We start from the raw sequence: 19,620 nt of genomic DNA, 5'->3' as shown, positions 1-19,620 counted from the left end.
CTGCGAGTTCCAAAGCGCCATTCTGAATGCGCGCAGTGAGCTTCAGGGAGATCCGAGCTGAGCCTCCGGGGTGACTTTTCCGCCCCCTCCCCCCAGCCGCCCGCCTGCCTGCCAGAGCTCACCGAAATGCGGGATTCGAGGCTGCTCCCAGAAAGAGCCGCTTCCCGAAGGGTTTTCACTGAGCGCTTCCCCGTTTCTACGGGAAATCGGGCAGTGCTGTTGCAGGGTATCGATGTCTTTTGCGCTTCGTTTGTCGAATTCAGAGTTCCTGCTGAAATCTGGCACGTTCGGCAGTTAGGAGTCAGCAACTCGCATCTATCTGGTCATGGTGTGCTTTTGTAATATTTACCCAGGGTATAAAAAGCAGAGCGGAGGCAGCTGTGTCCAGTCGCAGTGCCGTGGGCTGCGGGAATGGTGCTCGCGTGCTGTTTTGTAGGGCTGTAGAACTTCAGCCTCTTTGGGTTGGCAGCAATCACTTCTGCATGCTTTTAGCCAAAGGAAGTGCCTGCAAGCTGTGCTGTTTCACCTACCTGGCAGCGCAGGACAAAAAGTGCTGCAAAAAGCCATAAAGTGCCCGTTCTTTTGTTGTATATGGTTGATGAATCAGGTGCAGCAAACTCAGAATGTCTTGGAGGTGCTGTTTCTTCCAGGCAGCGAGACATCAGTAAGGCTGGGTGTCTGTGTGGGTGATCTTGGGAGGTTGCATGAAGCCCACAGGAGCACCATGGATAGAACGCACCGGAATGTCATTTTTTTTAATGTCAACCGGTAGTGCACGCTATACAGTACTTCATCTTTTCAGCCATCATAGCAATGGCTGAGTCCTTGTTGGCATGAGAGAAAGTGGGTGCAAGATCAGTTCTGGCATAACCAAATTATTCCAAAATATATGGTTACTGTTCTGGACTAGATTGTAGAGGGGCCTCTCCCAAGGCAAGCAAGTCAGTGATGGCATTCCTTGTCAGGTTGTATGCTTGTAGATAAGGCCCTGAGCTTGATTCTACAACTCTCTCGCAGGTATCCTGCAGGAAATTACTGTACATTGCGTTGTCAGAAAGATGGATCTAACAGAAGGCAAAATATGCACTATTTGATACCCTGCCTGTTTTCTCCTTCTCTTATTTTTGCTCAGTAAGAGACTAACATTCAAATCCCACATCTTACTTCACTCATTAACTTTGTCAAATGTAGGGCAATTAAGTCTTTGTGCTGAAATCACATATTTCAGATCTGGCATTCTTCCCAAAAGCTACTTGCCTTTATCTCACTTCTTTGCTTGGCTGAACAAGAATTAAACTTAAATGAAACAATCAATGTTCTGTCCTCTTTTTATTTTGTTGTCTTTCAGGTTATTAAATGCAAGGCTGCTGTTGCCTGGGAGACAGGTAAACCTCTCTCTATTGAGGAGGTGGAGGTCGCTCCGCCAAAAGCTCACGAAGTCCGCATCAAGGTAATTAAATTGGTAACTGTATGCATTATATTTTGGGACATTGAGTGTTAAAGCTGTTTGTTTACCAACAGAGGAAATGTTGAATGAAAAGTGTAAAGCCGGCTGAGTTGAGAATGAACTAATGAAGAAAACTGTGGGGTTTAGATCTTCTGTTTATGGAAAACATTTTTAATTTCTATTGGTCTTAATTCAGTCTGGTCTAAAAATTATAGCTAGACTTGGGGATCAGTAATTTCAAATCTGGGAGCCCAACTTGCATTGAGAAGACTTGGACTACTAATTCCTAGCTTGAGGAAACTAGATGACATGTTTTGCCTGCTTTAACATCAGGATGTAGTTGATGGAAATGAGAAGATGTACCATCATAAATTTCCTTTTTTCAGAGTATGATGTACCACCTGCCTTGCCAGAAGTGAAAGTAAGCTTGTTGTGTCACAAACATTGCTTGGATCAGAAAGCTTCTATTGGCATTTTTTCTGATTTACTAACCAAAGGGAAATATTGAAACCTGTGTTAGTATTTTTCAAGATGCCTGAACCTATATATTTCTTTACAGATAGTTGCCACTGCTCTCTGTCACACTGATGCCTATACTCTGAGTGGTGCTGATCCAGAGGGACGTTTTCCTGTGATTTTGGGTCATGAAGGAGCAGGAATTGTAGAAAGTGTTGGGGAAGGAGTAACAAAAGTAAAGCCAGGTGAGAAAAAACGTGGCATCTTCCACATTTTATGATTTCCTTAGAAGTGTCACTTTACTAGAAGATCAACTGTCAAATCTGGCTACTCACATGATATATTGCAGGAATTAATATAATATTTTATTTTAGGGTGTATGTGCATGCATTCCTTTTGTCTGTGAAGGGTAATGCTAATTATTCAATGTGCTGTTGTTTTAATGATTGGAAGACTCTGCATTTCTTACTTGAGGTTGGATCAATATAATGAGAAGATTTTTTTTTTCAAATGATAGTTATCACCTATGTTGTTTTAATTAAAGAGCTTAAAAATGTTTAATCATGTTTCTGTTAGCTTGAGGTTGTTTTGTTTTACAGTCATGTTCCTATTTGTTCTTGAACGATAAACTTCTGATTAGCTTTCTGTTCAGGTGTGAGAAATTGTTCTAGCTAGCACTCCCTAAACAGTGCTACTCTATACTCTAAGCAGTCTCTAACACAGAGAAGTTTTAAATGAGCAGCTGCTTAAAAGCTGTAAAAATGGAGTAACTTCACTTTTCTCCTGAAGCCTTCATTGACTCAGTTATAGCCAATTTTATTTATTTTTTTTCACTAGGGGATACTGTTATCCCTCTGTACATCCCCCAGTGTGGCGAGTGCAAGTTCTGCAAGAATCCTAAAACTAATCTGTGCCAAAAGATCAGGTCTGTATGCTTTTTGTCTGGACACACAGTCTAGTAGCTGTTGAACATATACATTCTAGTTTTCAAAAATAATTGATGGATTCTTTGAGAAGTAGAACTCTTGGTGACTCATTTTATGACATGGAAAGTATATGCTTTAGGGAGTCGATTATAAATTACTTTATGTTGTTCTTCCTTAATATTTCTTGAATAAATCTTTTTGTTTTCACATTTGTGAATGTGAGAACTGTTAGCTTCTTTCCACAGCTTTGAAAACATAAATGCTCTGATTCCATATTTAATCCATACTTAAGGGAAACACTTTAGAGAATTTAGGTCTTCGTGCAAACACCAAAGGTTTTGAGTGGTACAGAATTACAGAGAGTTGTTTTTCCTGAACACCTGTTTCCCTGCTGAATTTCCAGCTGGTAAGCAGCAGAGGTGGTAAATCAAAGAAGGCTTCCCTGTTGTTGGGACAGACGTACCATTAATATTGTTTGATAGGTGGTCTAGCTTGGATGCAGTAGGTGGAACCAAGTGGTACTACAATGAGTTCTGGTGATCAGGGAGAATATCTGTCTTTGGTCACTATCTTCAGCCCACAGGAATATGGTATCTCATTTTGTAAATAAAGAGCTGCTCTCCATACCTTTCGTGCTTTAAAGTTACTCTGTTGCAGTTTCACCTGGAAGTTCTTTGTTTCACCCAAGCCTGCTGCCACTCTGGTAGCAGCAGGCCCCAGGAATAACATGACCGCTATTTGGGCACTCTATTTAAATTCCTATTTAAAATAAGTGAGATTACAGCATAGATTCCATTCTGAAGAAAACAGTCTTGCAAAACCAAAGGCTGGAGTGACATAACTACAGGTGCTACACCAGGGAAGTGGACTGAAGGAGGTGAAGATGGGAGTATGGTACTCCCATCTTATGGCACAAGGAGCTAGGATTGGTAGTATGCTGAAAAACTCCACAGTTCTTTCTGTGCTTTCTTGGAGGAATTAACAGCACATAGTGTTAGGAATCTAGTGTCTGACTTATGTCAACTTATGGTTTATTGCAATGTTTCAAAAATCTATGGTGCAGTTATGTAACTATACCTTTAAGTAGACTTAAAGGATACTTTCTAGTGAGATTGATTACTGCTAAAGACTGACTACTTTCCTGTCTTTGCCTTAAGAGTTACTCAAGGGAAAGGACTCATGCCTGATGGTACCAGCAGATTCTCCTGCAAAGGAAAGCAGATTTACCACTTCATGGGGACTAGCACCTTCTCAGAGTACACGGTGGTGGCTGATATCTCAGTAGCTAAGATAGATCCTGCAGCACCTCTTGATAAAGTGTGCCTTCTGGGTTGTGGCGTCTCTACAGGCTATGGGGCTGCTGTTAATACTGCTAAGGTAAAGGCTATGGTTGCTTCTGGCCTTTCTCTGCAACTGTATCTTAGCTGAAGTACACTAACACTTCAGGGACTACACTGGGACTGGAACCATGATGTACAAGTTTTCTGGGTTTTAATGCTCTTTAATTGATGAGGTTTAAGAATTTCTAACATCTCCATAAAGGCCAGATCAGATTAGAAGAAAATTAGGGGAAATGCACGTAAAAGATTCTGCATCATTTTTTGATACCAACTTTTCTAGAAATTACCAAGTCACCTTAATCTCAGTGCAAATCTGTCTGATAGTTTTGAAGGTCAGGGTGAGCAAGAGAGATGGTAGGTGAGTGCACATGAGGCTGGGCAGGTTTTGGAAGTGGGGTCTGGGCAAAAAAGAAAGCCTGGCACTTGAAGAGTTCTTCTGTGAACTTTCCATGGAGTTTGCCTTATCTAAGTTTTAAGATCTTGTACAGCTATTGTATTTATCCCTACTTTTTCTTTGTAATAGATCTTTAAAACACTCATAGAAGGATGAATTTTCTCTGTTGCTCATGGCTCTTTATTTTTCACCTAGGTGGAACCTGGGTCCACATGTGCAGTCTTTGGTTTAGGAGGAGTTGGGCTGGCTGCTATTATGGGCTGTAAAGCAGCAGGAGCATCCCGGATCATTGGCATTGACATAAACAAGAATACCTATGCCAAAGCCAAGGAGTTTGGAGCTGCTGAGTGCATTAGCCCTCAAGACTTTGAGAAGCCCATACAGGAGGTGCTGGTTGAAATGACTGATGGTGGTGTAGACTACTCGTTTGAGTGTGTTGGTAACGTTGGAGTCATGGTGAGTGTTTGCATAAATGCAGCACTTGGGGGTGGTTAGCTGGTGCCACTTAGTTGTTCAGCTGAATAGGAAAATAAGCTGCTTTCTTGTTACAGAAAATATGCCACGGTAATTCCTTAGTTTATTTTTAAATAGTAATGGTAACTACTATGACGAAAAAAGGACAACTTATATCCAACCCTAATGAAAATGCTACTTCTTAGGTTAAAATAGTATTCTTACACTATGCAAACATTTTCTCTTTGAAATCATTTTAATTAACAAATACAATATGAAATATACTATACAACAAATAGTAAAATCTCAAGGACTGCTAAGTATCCCTCTTCTTTCTCAGATAGTTAGTTTAACCTTTAAGAAACAGTGAGTGTAATGCTAGGTTTTCAGGAATGACAACAAGGTTGCTAAGCTGTTGGCTGCATGGTCTATGTGGTCTCTGCTTAGTTTATCCCAGCTCCCAGTAGGAATTCACAATGACATCTCTGGAAGCCAGACAGGAAATAAAAAGAGCAAAGTGAATCGTTAGCAGAATAAGGAGTCTGAACAAATGGGAGACCTAATGTAACTTTCACTGTATTCCTTAAATTATTGTAATTCCTTAAATTATTAATGTGGCAATTCATTAACTGAGGGAGAGGAACTGAAACCTGTGCCAGTCTAGGCAGTGTAAACATTAGCTATACTTGCTCTGTTTTGTCCTGTCCGTGTGTGAAGAGGGCTGCCTTGGAAGCCTGCCACAAAGGCTGGGGAGTCAGTGTGATAGTTGGAGTAGCTGCTGCTGGTCAGGAGATCTCAACGCGGCCGTTCCAGCTGGTAACCGGTCGGACATGGAAAGGGACTGCATTTGGAGGTAACTCTTTTGCTTTGGGGATAAAATTAATTTACAAGATGTGAGAATACTTTCTCTGATACTCCTACAAACAGGCTGCATACACATTGGTATGACATATCACATATTTCAAAGAGAGAATATAGCCATACAACCATAAAGTTCTAAGGGAACTGATACAGTGTAAATGCTTTCTTATCAGCTAGAGGTTGGGATGTAGTAAAATGACCTTTGTGGAGATGGGAATTCACGTAAATGTGTTTGTGTTGCTTAGTCAGTAAGCAGATCTTTGGGCTAAAGTGGGAACTTTTTATTTTAAAGCTCTTTTATAACAAGCAACAACTTCTTGATAGACCAGAAACCTGTTCAAAATTTTAGTTACCGTAAACTTGATGAATTCCTTTATGGAGCTCTTTTTCCAAGTAATACAAAACTTAGTTGGATTTTAAAGGTCTGTTGAGGGGCTGATGGAGAAGCCTAGTACAAGATTTTCTAGGTAGGGCTGTTGAGTTTTGAAATACTAATGAAAGGTTTGTACTCTCTCCTTTCATTCCTTATTCACTACCTGACTAGAGCAGTAGGGACAGACAGAAGCAATCTCTGTTCCTTTTTAGATTTATCAGACAAACACCCACATAAAGATTATGTTTTTCTCCCTCTTTGTTCAGAGGTGGGTGGAAAGGGCAAAAACAAATGTGTGTTTGCTCTCTTTCAGGCTGGAAGAGTGTAGACAATGTACCAAAACTGGTGACTGACTACATGTCCAAAAAGATCAAAGTAGATGAGTTTGTGACTCACACCCTGCCTTTTGACAAAATTAATGAGGCTTTTGATCTGATGCATGGAGGAAAAAGGTAATGTTCGTAGCATTGAAAGGTTGTAGATGTTTCTTCAGGGGATGGGGTCGGGCATAAACTGTGCACGTTCATTCGAGACAAATACGCTTTATCTGAGCTTCTAAACACATGCTAAATCAGAGGCAAGAGAAAAAAGCAAGCAACATATAAGGAAAATACACAGGTAAAGGGGATGAGCTATTCTTGGCTTTGTATTTCCAAAACTACTGCCAAAACATTCCTTCTTAGAAAAACAGAGGTCAAAAGACAGTTTTTTCCAAATACATTTCTGATTACTAACCATGAGTCTAATTTAGCAGTTATGCTGAAATCTACTGTTTAGTTATTTTCAAACAATTACTTAAGATAGATTACCAGCAGAAAGAGTCAATTAAGAGTCAGCTTTTAATAGGCTACTTCTTCAAGTATTTTCTCTGTTGTTTGAACTGGAGTCGAACGCTAATATGAGTTTGTATTTCTTAATAGGGTCAGACAGCTTTTACAATGGCTTCTTCCTTTATTAAGATAAACAGCAATTTGGACTGTTCACACTGCAAAGTTCTGCAATTGACTGCAGATGGTGGGGAAAAAAAAAGCAGTGTAAGTTACTTAAAATACTCCAAGTTGCCAAAAGAGGGAATGCCTGTAAACATTAGTTTTCCTCATAGTAATAATTTGGCTAGTTACTGAAAACTGACACACATCATTTGAAAAGCTTTCCTGCTGAGCATGTCTTCTTTGGGAACAGACTAAAGATCAAGGATAATGAGCATTATCAACACTTTTAGGCAGGTTTTTTAATAAATATTTGTTAGAGGTATAATTTCATTCTTAGAAAAAATAGAAGTTAAATGAGAGTATGTCATAGCATACTTGAAAACTGACACATTTGCAACTCTTTTTTTTTTTCTTTTCCATTTTTAAGCATTCGAACAGTTCTAAAGCTTTAGAACCAGCCATGAACCTTCCAGTTGGCCAGACACTGTCCTTCTATAATGGAATTTCTGACAAGGAGTAGGACCCTGCAACTGAAAACTCACTAGGACTTTAGGATGATTTTAGGAGGAGCATTCTAAATATTAAATGATTTGTTCTTCTGGGAAAATAAAAATAAAAACCAGTAACCACAGGGTAGTGTTATATAAATAACAAATACTGGTTTTGGAACTTCTGTATCTGTTCCTCAACTGTAGTTGTGCCTAACTCAATTTACCTAATAAAAGCATATTTCTAAACAGTGTTGAAATTGTTGATCATTAAGACATTGATGGTTGTATCCTACTGTTTTCCTTAGGTGGTTTTACACTGCATCTTTCAAACTCGATAGAAAATGATGGGGGATTCATTACGCCAGATAATTTGCTAAGCATAACAGGGTGAGAAGCAGCATCAGTGTGCTGCAACTGCACAGAGAGGAGTAAAAACTGTAGCAACTGGCAAGCTTTTGAGGCTTAAGGTCTACGAAGGACCTACTACCCAGCTCTACTGTGAAGCCAACTAGGAGAGCAGAATGATCTAAAAAATTGTGTGCTCATGTTTCCTTGGAAAGTCAAGTCCATATTCTGCCTTACTTCCAATCTGGCTCATTACAGTGGCTGAAGGCAGGATTTTTGTAAAGTTGATAGCATAGAACTACTTTGTTGACTTGCCCTAATGGTGTTACTTCCAAGACTTCAGTAGCACAGAGAAAATTGTGCTATTTCCTTAAACTTACTGGGAACTGAAGAAGCATTTGCAGCCACTACTACCAAAAAAAAAAAAACAAACCCACACACCAAAAGCCAACAACAGTTGTAGATACAGCTTGTAAGTAGACAGAAATAGGATCATGCTATTGAAGCAGGGAGTCACAGGTAAAGGTCTGGGTCCAATGAAGGCATCAGGGTTCTTTTTTGTTTATTTTGTTGGAGTCGCTGGTGTTTTAAGAGGTTTAATTTGAAATTGTAGGGTTTCTTAAACTGTAGCTGATGTAATCTGACTGGATACAACTTAGTAGAATTGAAACCTGGAAGCAGTGCAGCAGGTCTGAAAAAACAGGCAAAGAAACAAACTGCAAAGCAGAGGCAGAAAATCTACCTAGTTTAAAAGAAGGTTATGTACATTAAAAGCCAAGGATGCTTGTTAAGAGAAAAAGTTCCTTTTTTTTTTTCTTCTCTCCAAGGGATACTGGTCAGAACAACTGTTCAGAAAACAGAATGCAAATAATAATCATCTTAGGGATAAGAGGTATTTTTCTTCTAGTAATTGCCTTGCCCTAATACACTGCTATACAACTGGGACAATTACATCTTTTCCATTTGTTATTGGAAAGAGATCCTGAAAGCATTCTGAAAACGGTTGAGGTAGCTGCATTTCTAACTTTAGTTCAGACTGACTAAACAACAAATAAATTAACTCCTGTTAAATGTCATAAGAATTGAATTTTAAGCAACTAGGAAAAAACAGCAAGTTAATTTCTACCAGAAAAGCATGCCTTTCCACATAGCAGTGAGATGATTCCCAGTACCTTATAAGCTCCTTCAATACTGGCTGAAAATTAGATAATTTAGTAAAAAAAAAAAAAAAAACCTTACTGTTAATAAGTAGTTTCCAATAGGGTACTCTGAAGCAACAGGATTATATCAATATGGCATTCACTTAGCATCTTAGCAAGCCTCATCTTCCTAACTGATGCAACAAAATTAAAGCATTGGTAACAGTTGTTCCTCTAGGTTTCATAAGACTACACAAGCATGTTGTTTGGATTATATTATTACTCTCAAGAATCTGTAGCTTACTGGGTTTATGGAAAGCCAGTCTTATGACACCAGGGTAAGACAAAGAAAGACGTTCAGCAACACAAGAATCGAGTTTAAAAGACTTGCGGCCTCCTCCCAGACTGAAGAATTGATGTCTTGTTGGAATTTACAGACTACTTTGTCCTGCAAAGCTGTTACTTAAGGGATTGTCTTTCAAGTTCCTCATGTGAGAGGGGCTCATTAACACACAGTCTCTATGTCATACCCCATTCTCAGTGACTGAGGTACTGTACTATAGAACTGTAACTGTCTTGTCCACTGTAAGGACTTCAATGAACAAAACTTTTCCACCAAGTGACCATACGTTAAATGTGTATGCTGCTAGCTGTCACATAAAAATGCAGCAGCAGCACTGAAAGGTCACTTGTTCCCTGTTCTCATGCTCTTATTTTCATTCAACATTACCTATCACATCTTCTCAAATATCATTTGAGAAGGGGTTTTCAAAAACAATATGAACATTTTCAGTACTGTCTTATATGATTCTTGAATTGGAGGTGATAGTAAAGGGAAAATACTTTTTAAGAGATTGTTTAAGAGAAGACTGTACAATTGTATTTTTTGCAAAAATTTCCGGGGGAAAAAAAAACCGTAATTAGAAAATTGGTGTAAGGTTTTTTGTTGTGTTGTATTCTGTAGTGGATAGCAACTTCTGTAAGAATGAAAAATAGATCATTTCCCAAATCCAATAAGCACAAGCACATAACATTCAAGCAAAGCTATGGCTCGATAGGTGAAAAAGGTCTTTCACAACATTTTTATTAAATAATTCTGTTCTCCAGGCTGACATGTTACCTGTCACACGTTCAAAGAACAGGTGTAGATGCTGTCCAAACTTTTCACTTGTTTAAAAATACTGCAACAGTATGAACTCAGTATAAACAGTTTTCTTACTGCAATTTCAATTTATAGACGGAAATGCATAGCATCATAGATTACCTGTGGTGTAAACTTGCAGTGCTAAATTTGGTTGTATTTGTGCAACAACAAAGAGGTAACCACGTTACACATGCACAGGTTTAAGTGTGATTTTTAACTGGCTGCATGCATCTACTAGTAGGCTTGCACTAGTGCAAGCAAACCTGGAGAAACCTTGAGAATGCTATTTCTGGTTTTGGATCACAAAAAATGTGATTTCTGTTAAAAGCAGCTGCAATTTTTATTTTATAGAACAAAAATGAGGCCCCCATCACACACGCACACACACATAGAAAAGGCAAGACCCTGGAACCATTCACGTGAGTGAGACGGTGGGCAAACCTCCAGGATAGTCCTCTCAATACACTACATTTCATTCAACACAGGTAATTCCACTCAGAGTACTACAGTCTGTTTTGTTAAAATCTGTACACACGCATACACACACGCACACATACTCTATGCATCATTTCAGGTCACTTTACTGCATAATTAAAAATAATAATAATAAAGGTAATGAAAACATTGCAATGATACTCTTACAGCAATGGAGGTCTGAGGCACTCAGGGCAGAGAAGACGTTTCTGGTAAATTTGGTATTTGGTAGTATCCATGACAGTCCAGTTCTGTGAAGCACAAACACATTTTCCCCATCTAAATTCTGCATTGCCAAGGGCATGCAGTACCTCATGCTTGGATCTAATGTGACAACAAATTCACTAGATACCTTGTAAAAGGTGTATTTCATGCCCACAATTGTATGATTTAATGTCTGCATTGGTTTAACTGTTTCTTGCATTACAGTGATGTAAGATTTTAAGTCTGCAGTGGGGTCTGAAAAAAATTTCATTACAATTCAGAAAAGTAAAAACAAATTCCCTCAGCAAAGACACCAAAGATAATGGAAAGGAAGTGAGCAGGGGAAAAGAAAGGGTACAGAGAAGACAGAGGGTTAATGTAGACTCCTTAAGGTGATGGTTACCAGCTGATCATGATCCACAGATAGACAAGAAAAAAGTGCGTGTGTACTAAAATTAAGATAGCCCATTGTACAGTCTGAGGGAAAAGATCAGTTTTCCTATGCCCCTCTAAGACTTTACACAGCCATGAAACTCACACAACTGTTTGATGAGGGAGAAACAGCTGTTTTAGAACTACAAAACAACAACAACAACAACAACAAAAAAACAGCATGGATATTTCGTCTTCTCATACTCAGACTTTTGAGATATGTACTCATCTCACTGTGTAAGTCTCACATATCCAGTCCCCCACAGCTACTGTGGACGTACCAGTAACAAATGTCCCACAGCTGACCCACATAGGGATCCTATGAATTGTGGGATCTTTTTGGTTCTTGTTTTATTCTTTTCTCTAGCTACGTCTGATGCATCATTTTCACCAAGCTTTTGGAGCAGGAGACTGCCTGCAAACACTGCTCCACAGAGAGGTGGTTTGTTGCAGAGAGCTGCAGTTAAGACAGAATTTAGCAGTTTTCCCTCTAGGAAGCCCATTCGAGAAATCTCTAGCAAAAGAAGTCAGTCCTGCATTAATATCGTGTCTCACCTACAGTCACAATTACCACAGAGATCAGCAGCAGAAAGATGGGAACAGAATTAAAGGTAAGGGTCATCTATTCTTGGCAACATGCACGTCCTTCTCTCTCCAACTGTTTCTCAGCTGATAAACAAATGAGGCCCAGCCCATTAGAACAGCATCTGCAGAAGCAGGAATGGGTCTTTGGAACTAGAAACGCATAAAATCTTAGGTGCTGCTCACACACCAAGAGAAACAGGGCACACTGAAGTGAAAAGAAAACTGGATCCCAGAATAACAAATCCAGGTGGGAAAGGTTACCCACGCTTTTCTAGCTAATGTGGCAGCAACAGAAGCATCTGCAGGTCTAACTGGAAGAAAGGTGCAAAAGAGATAATGGAAGAAAATAAAAATATATAGCACGAGTGTCGTAGGTAAGAGGAAAGCAGAAAATTCTTTAAATTCTTCTCTGCTTTACCAGACATCATGTCAAGTTCTTCAATGAATTCCTCTCTTATCTACAATCAGCAAGAACAAAGCAAATGATGAAACTCCTCTCTATTCTGTACTCTTAAAAAAAAATGCATAGTACAGAGACAAATAAGTATTGTTCAGATCCACCTGCTCAGTCTAGACTATCACTGGGACATGAAATGGGGACAAATACTATCCAGCCGCCGGGTTAGGATCTCACAGCCTGTATCAGTAACCAGAAGAGTGTGTTCGAACTGAGCAGATCGCTTTCCATCTCTCGTTACCGCAGTCCAACCATCAGGCCACGTTTCATCCTGCCATCCACCTGAAAATGTAAAACCAGGCAAAAATTCGTAACTTAAATACCACATATCAGTTCCCCCAAAAGAACTGAAAGAAACCTATCAACTGTACAGAATAGCTTCCTATTTCATCACTTCTTAATAATAAACAAGGAGTAAACTCTATTTGGGCATTATGCAGAATCAATTTAGTTTAGGGATTTTTGGCTTTTGCCCAAGTGCTCACCTTCACAGATCATTGGTTCAATTGTAAATACATGACCTGGTTTCATGACTCCAACCGCCTTATTTTCTGCAATAAAATAAACGTTCAAGTTAGAAAATTGATCACACTTTAGGTAATTGATGAATCCTTATCCTAGAAGAAGATAGTAAGGGGAAGTCAGAAAAGCCCTTGAGAGATGATGCATTCACTCATCCATTCATTTTCAATCTTACATTAAAATTTCCCTTAGTCCTCTCTTTCTTTCCTTCTCCCAGCACTGCAATATTTACTCAAAGAGTTTGAAATTAATTGTTGTCTAACTCCAATTCTATAAAAACAAAAATGGTCTACAAACTTTTATGGTGAAAGACATCAATTAAAATTTTTAGTAAAAATAAGCATTTAAGATATTCAGAGAAGGCTTGAAGACCTCTTAAGTCAGTTCCACCTGAACTTCCAATGAATTTTGAAATAAGCTAACAGTCTAGTATGATTCTGTTTCTGAAAGACATTGTCCCCCTCATTCTTCTGGAATATTAAAGGAGACACAGCAGTATCAGGATGACAGTGAGGTTTTTCTTTAGGTAACATTAAAAGAAAATAATAAGCAGGGAATTTCTAGCATTGGAACTTTCTGATGTTAGATAAGCCATAAGTCTTTCTGTGGAGGTTCATGGGGTGATGCACAGTATACATGGAGAAGTGCACTTTGAAGAAAGGCTTCAGCTCTTTTCCTTTGCCCTGTCTCACCTTGAATGTCGGTACAGCTTAGATGTAACTATGCCTAGTATGTGAGAGCTCCAACAAATGCCAGTATTTCAACCACTTTGCTGTGGTAGAAAATTTGCATAGACTCCTACATACAGATTCACCATCCCTAGAGTTCTCTAGTTGTAGAAATCTATTAAAATGTCTACATCACCTGGATGTCTTAAAAACTTCAGACACTGGGTAGGCGTAACAGAATACAGAATACTTCATTTACTTAAAGGGTCTTGCCTCGATCCTTATCATTTGCTGGTATTTTCTTATGCTCAACACTTACATTTCAGTTTCTAGTTTTTTGCATCTGCACAAGTTTTATCCTTTTTACTGCCCCTATAAATTTTCATAATTTTTGTTAAATAATTCAAAAGATTATAAAATGAGCTTTTTGCTTTTAAAAAATCTGTTTATATTAAGCCAGAAATAAGCAGCAGCTTTCATTTTTTCTTGTCCAAAAGGCTTCAAGTTTTTCCACTTTGCATTTGTTGCCAATCTGTGTTTAAAAAACAAAACAAAACAAAAAACACAAATGAAAGAAAACAGAGAAAAGGAAACAAGAAAAAAAAAAAAAGGAAAAAACTACAAGTAATACATTTCTTGGCAACAGACATTTTGGCTCAGTACAAAAAAAAAAAAAGAGCTCAAAGTCCCCATCAACCTGGAAAGAAAAATTTTCTTTTTCTCAAATTATTTTATTTTATATAAAATGTTCCTCCATGTCCAGAATTCAGATTCTCTTGAAATCTGAGAACAGTTTGGGTTGGAAAGGATCTTAAAGATCCCCATATCCAACCCTCCATAAGCAGGGACACCTTCCACCAGACCAGGCTGCTCAAAGGCCCATCTATCTTGGCCTTGACAACTTCTCCAGGCAGCCTATTCTCTTCATCATACATCACCAAATTTGAATACTAGGAATTGATATCCTTCTACCTGATGATTAACTGTTTTTTTCTATTTCCTGAAAAATCATTTTATAGAAGTGATTATAATCTACAACACGTGTCCAAGCCAGTAGTTTTACACTTCTGTTGCCTTTGAAAAAATATATTTTAATTAAAAATACATATATTTATTAAAAAAGAGGTGGTGTTATCTATATATACTGGCTATGTTATATATTTTATACATGGCCCAAGACAATTCCTTTTCACTCAGTGTGGCCCAGGAAAGCCAAAATATTGGACTGCTGTGATACAAGTACATCCTCTGTTTGGAGCTTTTTGGAATAAGTGGAGATAGAGGCATCCATCAGACGTGAGGAAATGAAGGTCCTATCAAGAGAGTTATGCAGCTGAAGTGGGTGTGAACTGTTTATTGCTGCTTTGTGGTATTTTTCCAGTCCTTAGTTGCCTGCTCATCTTCAAGCTTCTCTCTATTGCTTCTGTGGATGCTGCCCCTCAGTCCTGCTGCTACAGTTATAGGGACATGACCATTTCCAAAAACTAAACCTGAAAACACCAAGGAGGTGGAAGGGAGAAGGGGGGTAGATCCCTCTTCCTCTGCACCCTGCATGATTTCCAACAACACCATAACATTCAAATGGAGAAAAGGGAATTGAAACAGAATCCAGATTTAGGCACATCACCTGTCTACATCATGCAACAAACAAACAAAAACAAAACAAAACCACTCTGCACTTATATACATCAGGAAATGGCATAAAGTTTTCACTTTGATCTGACTGAAAATGCTTACCTACTCATGCTAAATAGGGATCGATCTGAGAGATTCATCAGAAAATGATACAAAAAGCTGACAACTTACTCATTCTACACAATAACTGGGTATGTAACTCATCCACTTAGTTTCATGAAACACTTTATGATCCCAAGTTCAAAAAACAAATTATTTCACAAGTGTACAAATGCTAACGTAATGACTGTTAGACAATATACTGCTTTACTAAAATATGAGCAAGAACTATATTGGGTGCATTCATTGCAAAGCATGTCCTGTCTGTAGCACGGTGCAAAAGGAATACTCACTGGCATAGTGTGGCACATTAGGGGCTGTATGGAAGAGTTTATGGATTCCGTGCCCACAGTAGCTCCGAACAACTGAGAATCCATTTGCTTGAGCATGTTTCTGAATAATGTTTCCTAGTTCTCTATACCGAACACCAGGTTTTACTGCAAAATTTAAAAGATACAAATTTATAGAGCTTTCTTTCACTGAAACTAATCACCTAACACCATTCAGGCTAACATCACCTCTGTAACAATCGTGTTTCATGTGCTCACCTACTTTAGCAAACAGCTTCGTCCCTCCACTATGATCACTTAATTCACCAAGTATGTAAGTGGGTATAAGACGAAACAGTTAAGTTTGCTGGGGCAACGAGATATGGTGTTTAAGTCTTCAAACAATGTTTTGCATTACTGGTTCATGTTACAAATGCCATATAAATTAGAGAAGTAGAAAGGCACATTGGTCTTCCAAAAACTTGGCTCTTCACATGCTCTAAACAATTCAGATTAAGGATGTTTTATTCATGTAATTGTCCAATACTGTTGTCTCTACGTAAATATCAACATATGTGGATCACCTCAGCATCACTTACACTTTACTCGTAAACCCACACTTATAATAAAATGTTGCGACAACCACATATGGAAGTGTATCTTTAATCAGTGTATTATATAATAGATGTCATCTGCTAGAGATGTGCACAGCACTTTTGTGTTCTGCAACAAAAGTCATTCCCAGGTAATGTCAAATATGAGCACTTATGTTTGAGAGCCAAAACTGTAAAACTTCAGGCTGCAGCACGAGGGTTTACCTGCATCAATGGCTTGCATTAGGCACTCATAAGTCGTTTGGACAAGCCTCTTTGCACCCTCATCAACTTCTCCAACATAAAATGTCTCATTCAGATCTCCATGGTAGCCATTACGATAGACAGTAATATCCACTGCAAAGAATATCAGGCACATAATAAAGTTATGTCTGTATTTCTGTCTCTTGATTATCAAAAGGACAAAACGACATACAATATAGTATTGTAATTGCAAAGATACAAGAACACTTCAGAAGAATTCCTGATGTAAACTATTCCAACAGAATAAATTCTCACACTTACTCATTGCTATTGTAGAAGTAAATCAATAAGATAGTGTTTCACCGGTCAACAATTTAAGAAAAACTAAAATGGTCAAAAAACCCAGTATCTATGCAACGCAGCCATGAAAAGTTTATGATTGGTTTTCTACTTAAAACATAAGAACACAAAAGATAATCTCATAATTCCATGGTGATTTACCTGGTTAAAATATTTCCTGAAAATCAACTCCAGCACTAACAGGACAAAATTAAATTTAAGTAGGTATGTAATCGTGTTCCAAGTCATATTTTAACTTCAGCTATTTCTATGCAAGTTTAAAACGAGTCACATTTTTGCAAAAATTGAAATGCCAAAACCCATCGCTTCCAGCCAAAAAAGTTTCATGGTGAACATTAAATACCTAAGAACCTTCCAGTATTATTCCTAAGAAAGAAAATATACCAGATGGCTTAAAACTTTTTCTTTTGAACAAAATAATTTAAACATTCAGTATCAAGAATACTCAGGCACTAAAGTAATGCTATAAACAGATCAGTGTAGAAGAATTATAAAGCTCTTAAAGTGCTTTTGAAATTGTTCTAGCATCATTTAAATATGCAGAGATGTTAACTAGTAAACGAGAACAAAAGCTTCTATTAAGAAGCTATTCCAATTGTGTTGTCTGCTAGATAAACTTCACCTTACTGAATGGCTTAACTGGGTAGAAAGTAGAAGTGTTGAAGATTAGAAATGTGAAAGTTAATTCTCATAGCCCTTACCATTAACGATATCTCCCTCCTGTAATGGCCTCCTGTCAGGAATTCCATGACAGATCACTTCATTCACTGATGTACAACATGACTTAGGGAAATTATAATAATTCAGAGGAGAAGGATAGCAATTCCTTGCAATACAAGCCTAATTGAGAAAATACACTCTGCATTAGCACATTTTGTAGAAAATAAAATCATAAACAACAGCCTTCCAGTAAGAATATTTTGAAATGCTGTGACTCCTAAAAATAAGATTCTACAAGCATTTTTATTGCACTGTAGTATTCTGCTATGCTTTGCATCTTTTAAACAGAAAGACAGCAAAGCTATCTTCATTTTGCTTCCATTCATTTTTTTTATGTTCAACTATGAACGCTGAAATTTTCAGGTGCAGAACAAAGCATGGAAATATTTAATCGAATGAAAAAACAGCCATTTTCAATGACTATTTTTAAGTACCAGGTCTAAAATTTTTCACAGTTTTGAAAAAGCCACTAGACCAAACAAGACTTAGCACCACTTTTTTACCCCACCACCTTTAAAACCCTAAACTGCTTCTTTTCAATTCTATCTCAGGCTCCCCAGTTCTGACTCCCAAACATAAATAAACAAACTTTCTCCTCTGTACATCTTAACAACTCTGAGCACAAAAGTCCATGGCCTAAATACGTATCATCATATGATACTCTTTATATAGTGATATCTGTGGAGCTCAAAGGATTTAAAAGAAATAAAACTGTGTGATGTTAACAAGGAAAACGGGTGAAGAAACTCAGAGGGAGTCTGAAGCTGGAAATATGATGAAAGGAAAGATGCTGATTTAGAGTCACAGGATTTCCTAATCTGGGGCTTATTTTGAATCCATCATGGTGCTATATAACATACTTCTGCACTACTCTGCAACATCTGCACTACTTACTAGCTTCAAAATGGGAAATAGCTCAAAATATAGGAAGAATTCATGTAACAAACAATGAAAACTCTGCAACACTGATTCCAAAATAAAGACAGAGAACAAAGCAATTGAAAACACCAGAAAAACAATAAAATAACCTTACTAAATGGACAGCATGATCAATTTCTTCAGTAGTTACACCTGCTTTCACCATCATGGCAGCAACATCCAATACTTCTCTAGCAAGCTGCAAATGAGGAAACAAAAAAATAATGACTTAAAAATGAAATCAGAGCTACTCCTTGGAAAGTTACCAACCCATTTTCAACAGACAGCTACACTGAGACTGATAAGAAAGCCAGGTAGACTGGGACTCCAGAAGGTCTTCCAGATTTCTGCAGCTTGTATTACTAAGTCACCTCAGTGACTCAGAGAATATTTTGAAGACACTCCAATTGCAAATGCTCCATTTGAAAATAACCCAATTTAGATTTCACAGAACCACTGGAGTGGGAAGGGATCTCTGCAAATCATCTGGCCCTCTCTGTATGAGGAGGGCCACTGAGAGCAGGTAGTCCAGGGCCATGTCAAGACAGCACTGGATCACAATTTTCTCAAATACCACAAACATAAACCAGACTACCTACATATATTTAAATTTTGATTTTATGCACAAGCAATTGATTACAATTGAACAGGTTCCATCCAACTCAAATGATTCTCTGAACAGCTCTTTTTAATAAACTGTTAGTGATGGGGTGTTGTTTTGGTTTTGTTTTTTAGTTTTAGCTTGGCACTAACTGGAAGAGAAGAAAACACACTGATCTCATTTGTGCTATAAAATATGTTCTTAGCAGTAACAACATTTCAGCCACAAGTTATTTCCCACAAGTAATGACAAAGACAGAAAATGGATAAAAGTAATCTTTCTGTTTACAAAATAATTCACTGCAAGTTGGAGTTATGAGGAGGCACATAAAACACAAGATTTCTCAAAATATTTTTCAGAACTTAAACAGTTTGAAATCTGGATTCTCAAATGTGTTGTCACTAATTGGTTATTTTACAGTATGTTTTTAAAGAATAAAAGCATTTTGTAATAAAAATCAAGATCTCCTTACCCTACACACTACTCGCATCCCTTCTATATCCTCAGGTGAGAGTATTTTTATTTGAGAAGTTCCTTTTAAAGCCTGCTCTGATTCAGACATTCCTGGGGGAAATGAA

The 19,620-nt window shown here is 38.0% G+C and overlaps 2 protein-coding genes across 2 annotated transcripts in view; one reads left to right on the top strand and one right to left on the bottom strand.

Annotated features, from left to right (window-relative positions):
- Positions 1-7,924, top strand: part of LOC100544708 (alcohol dehydrogenase class-3) — an 8,323-nt gene extending 399 nt beyond the window's left edge. Inside the window, exons 2-9 of the mRNA XM_010710022.3 lie at positions 1,349-1,450; positions 2,007-2,148; positions 2,741-2,828; positions 3,987-4,206; positions 4,759-5,019; positions 5,734-5,869; positions 6,564-6,702; positions 7,610-7,924. Of these exons, the coding sequence (XP_010708324.1) occupies positions 1,349-1,450; positions 2,007-2,148; positions 2,741-2,828; positions 3,987-4,206; positions 4,759-5,019; positions 5,734-5,869; positions 6,564-6,702; positions 7,610-7,634 (1,113 nt within the window). The 3' untranslated portion in view covers positions 7,635-7,924. The remainder of the gene's footprint in view (positions 1-1,348; positions 1,451-2,006; positions 2,149-2,740; positions 2,829-3,986; positions 4,207-4,758; positions 5,020-5,733; positions 5,870-6,563; positions 6,703-7,609) is intronic.
- A 2,300-nt stretch (positions 7,925-10,224) lies between these two features.
- METAP1 (methionyl aminopeptidase 1) lies at positions 10,225-19,608 on the bottom strand. The gene is made up of 7 exons (XM_010710023.3): positions 19,515-19,608; positions 18,557-18,640; positions 17,505-17,643; positions 16,465-16,596; positions 15,671-15,814; positions 12,939-13,004; positions 10,225-12,735 (listed from the first exon to the last, which is right to left on the bottom strand). Exons 1-7 carry the CDS (start codon positions 19,602-19,604, stop codon positions 12,575-12,577), a joined length of 816 nt encoding a protein of 271 aa, XP_010708325.1. The 5' UTR covers positions 19,605-19,608; the 3' UTR covers positions 10,225-12,574.
- Between the last annotated feature and the right edge of the window lie 12 nt (positions 19,609-19,620).

This window comes from Meleagris gallopavo, chromosome 4, assembly GCF_000146605.3.
Source record: "Meleagris gallopavo isolate NT-WF06-2002-E0010 breed Aviagen turkey brand Nicholas breeding stock chromosome 4, Turkey_5.1, whole genome shotgun sequence".
Lineage (NCBI taxonomy): Eukaryota > Metazoa > Chordata > Aves > Galliformes > Phasianidae > Meleagris > Meleagris gallopavo.
The sequence above is the reverse complement of the archived record's forward strand: the minus strand, read 5'-3'. Positions and strand labels throughout refer to the sequence as shown.

Coding starts and splice junctions, on each gene's coding strand:
- METAP1 (XM_010710023.3), bottom strand. CDS start 19,604: ATGTCTGAATCAGAGCAGGCTTTAAAAGGAACTTCTCAAATAAAAATA. Junction 16,597..17,504: donor GGAGGGAGATATCGTTAATG/GTAAGGGCTATG, acceptor TATTCTTTGCAG/TGGATATTACTGTCTATCGT. Junction 12,736..12,938: donor TGAACCAATGATCTGTGAAG/GTGAGCACTTGG, acceptor TTACATTTTCAG/GTGGATGGCAGGATGAAACG.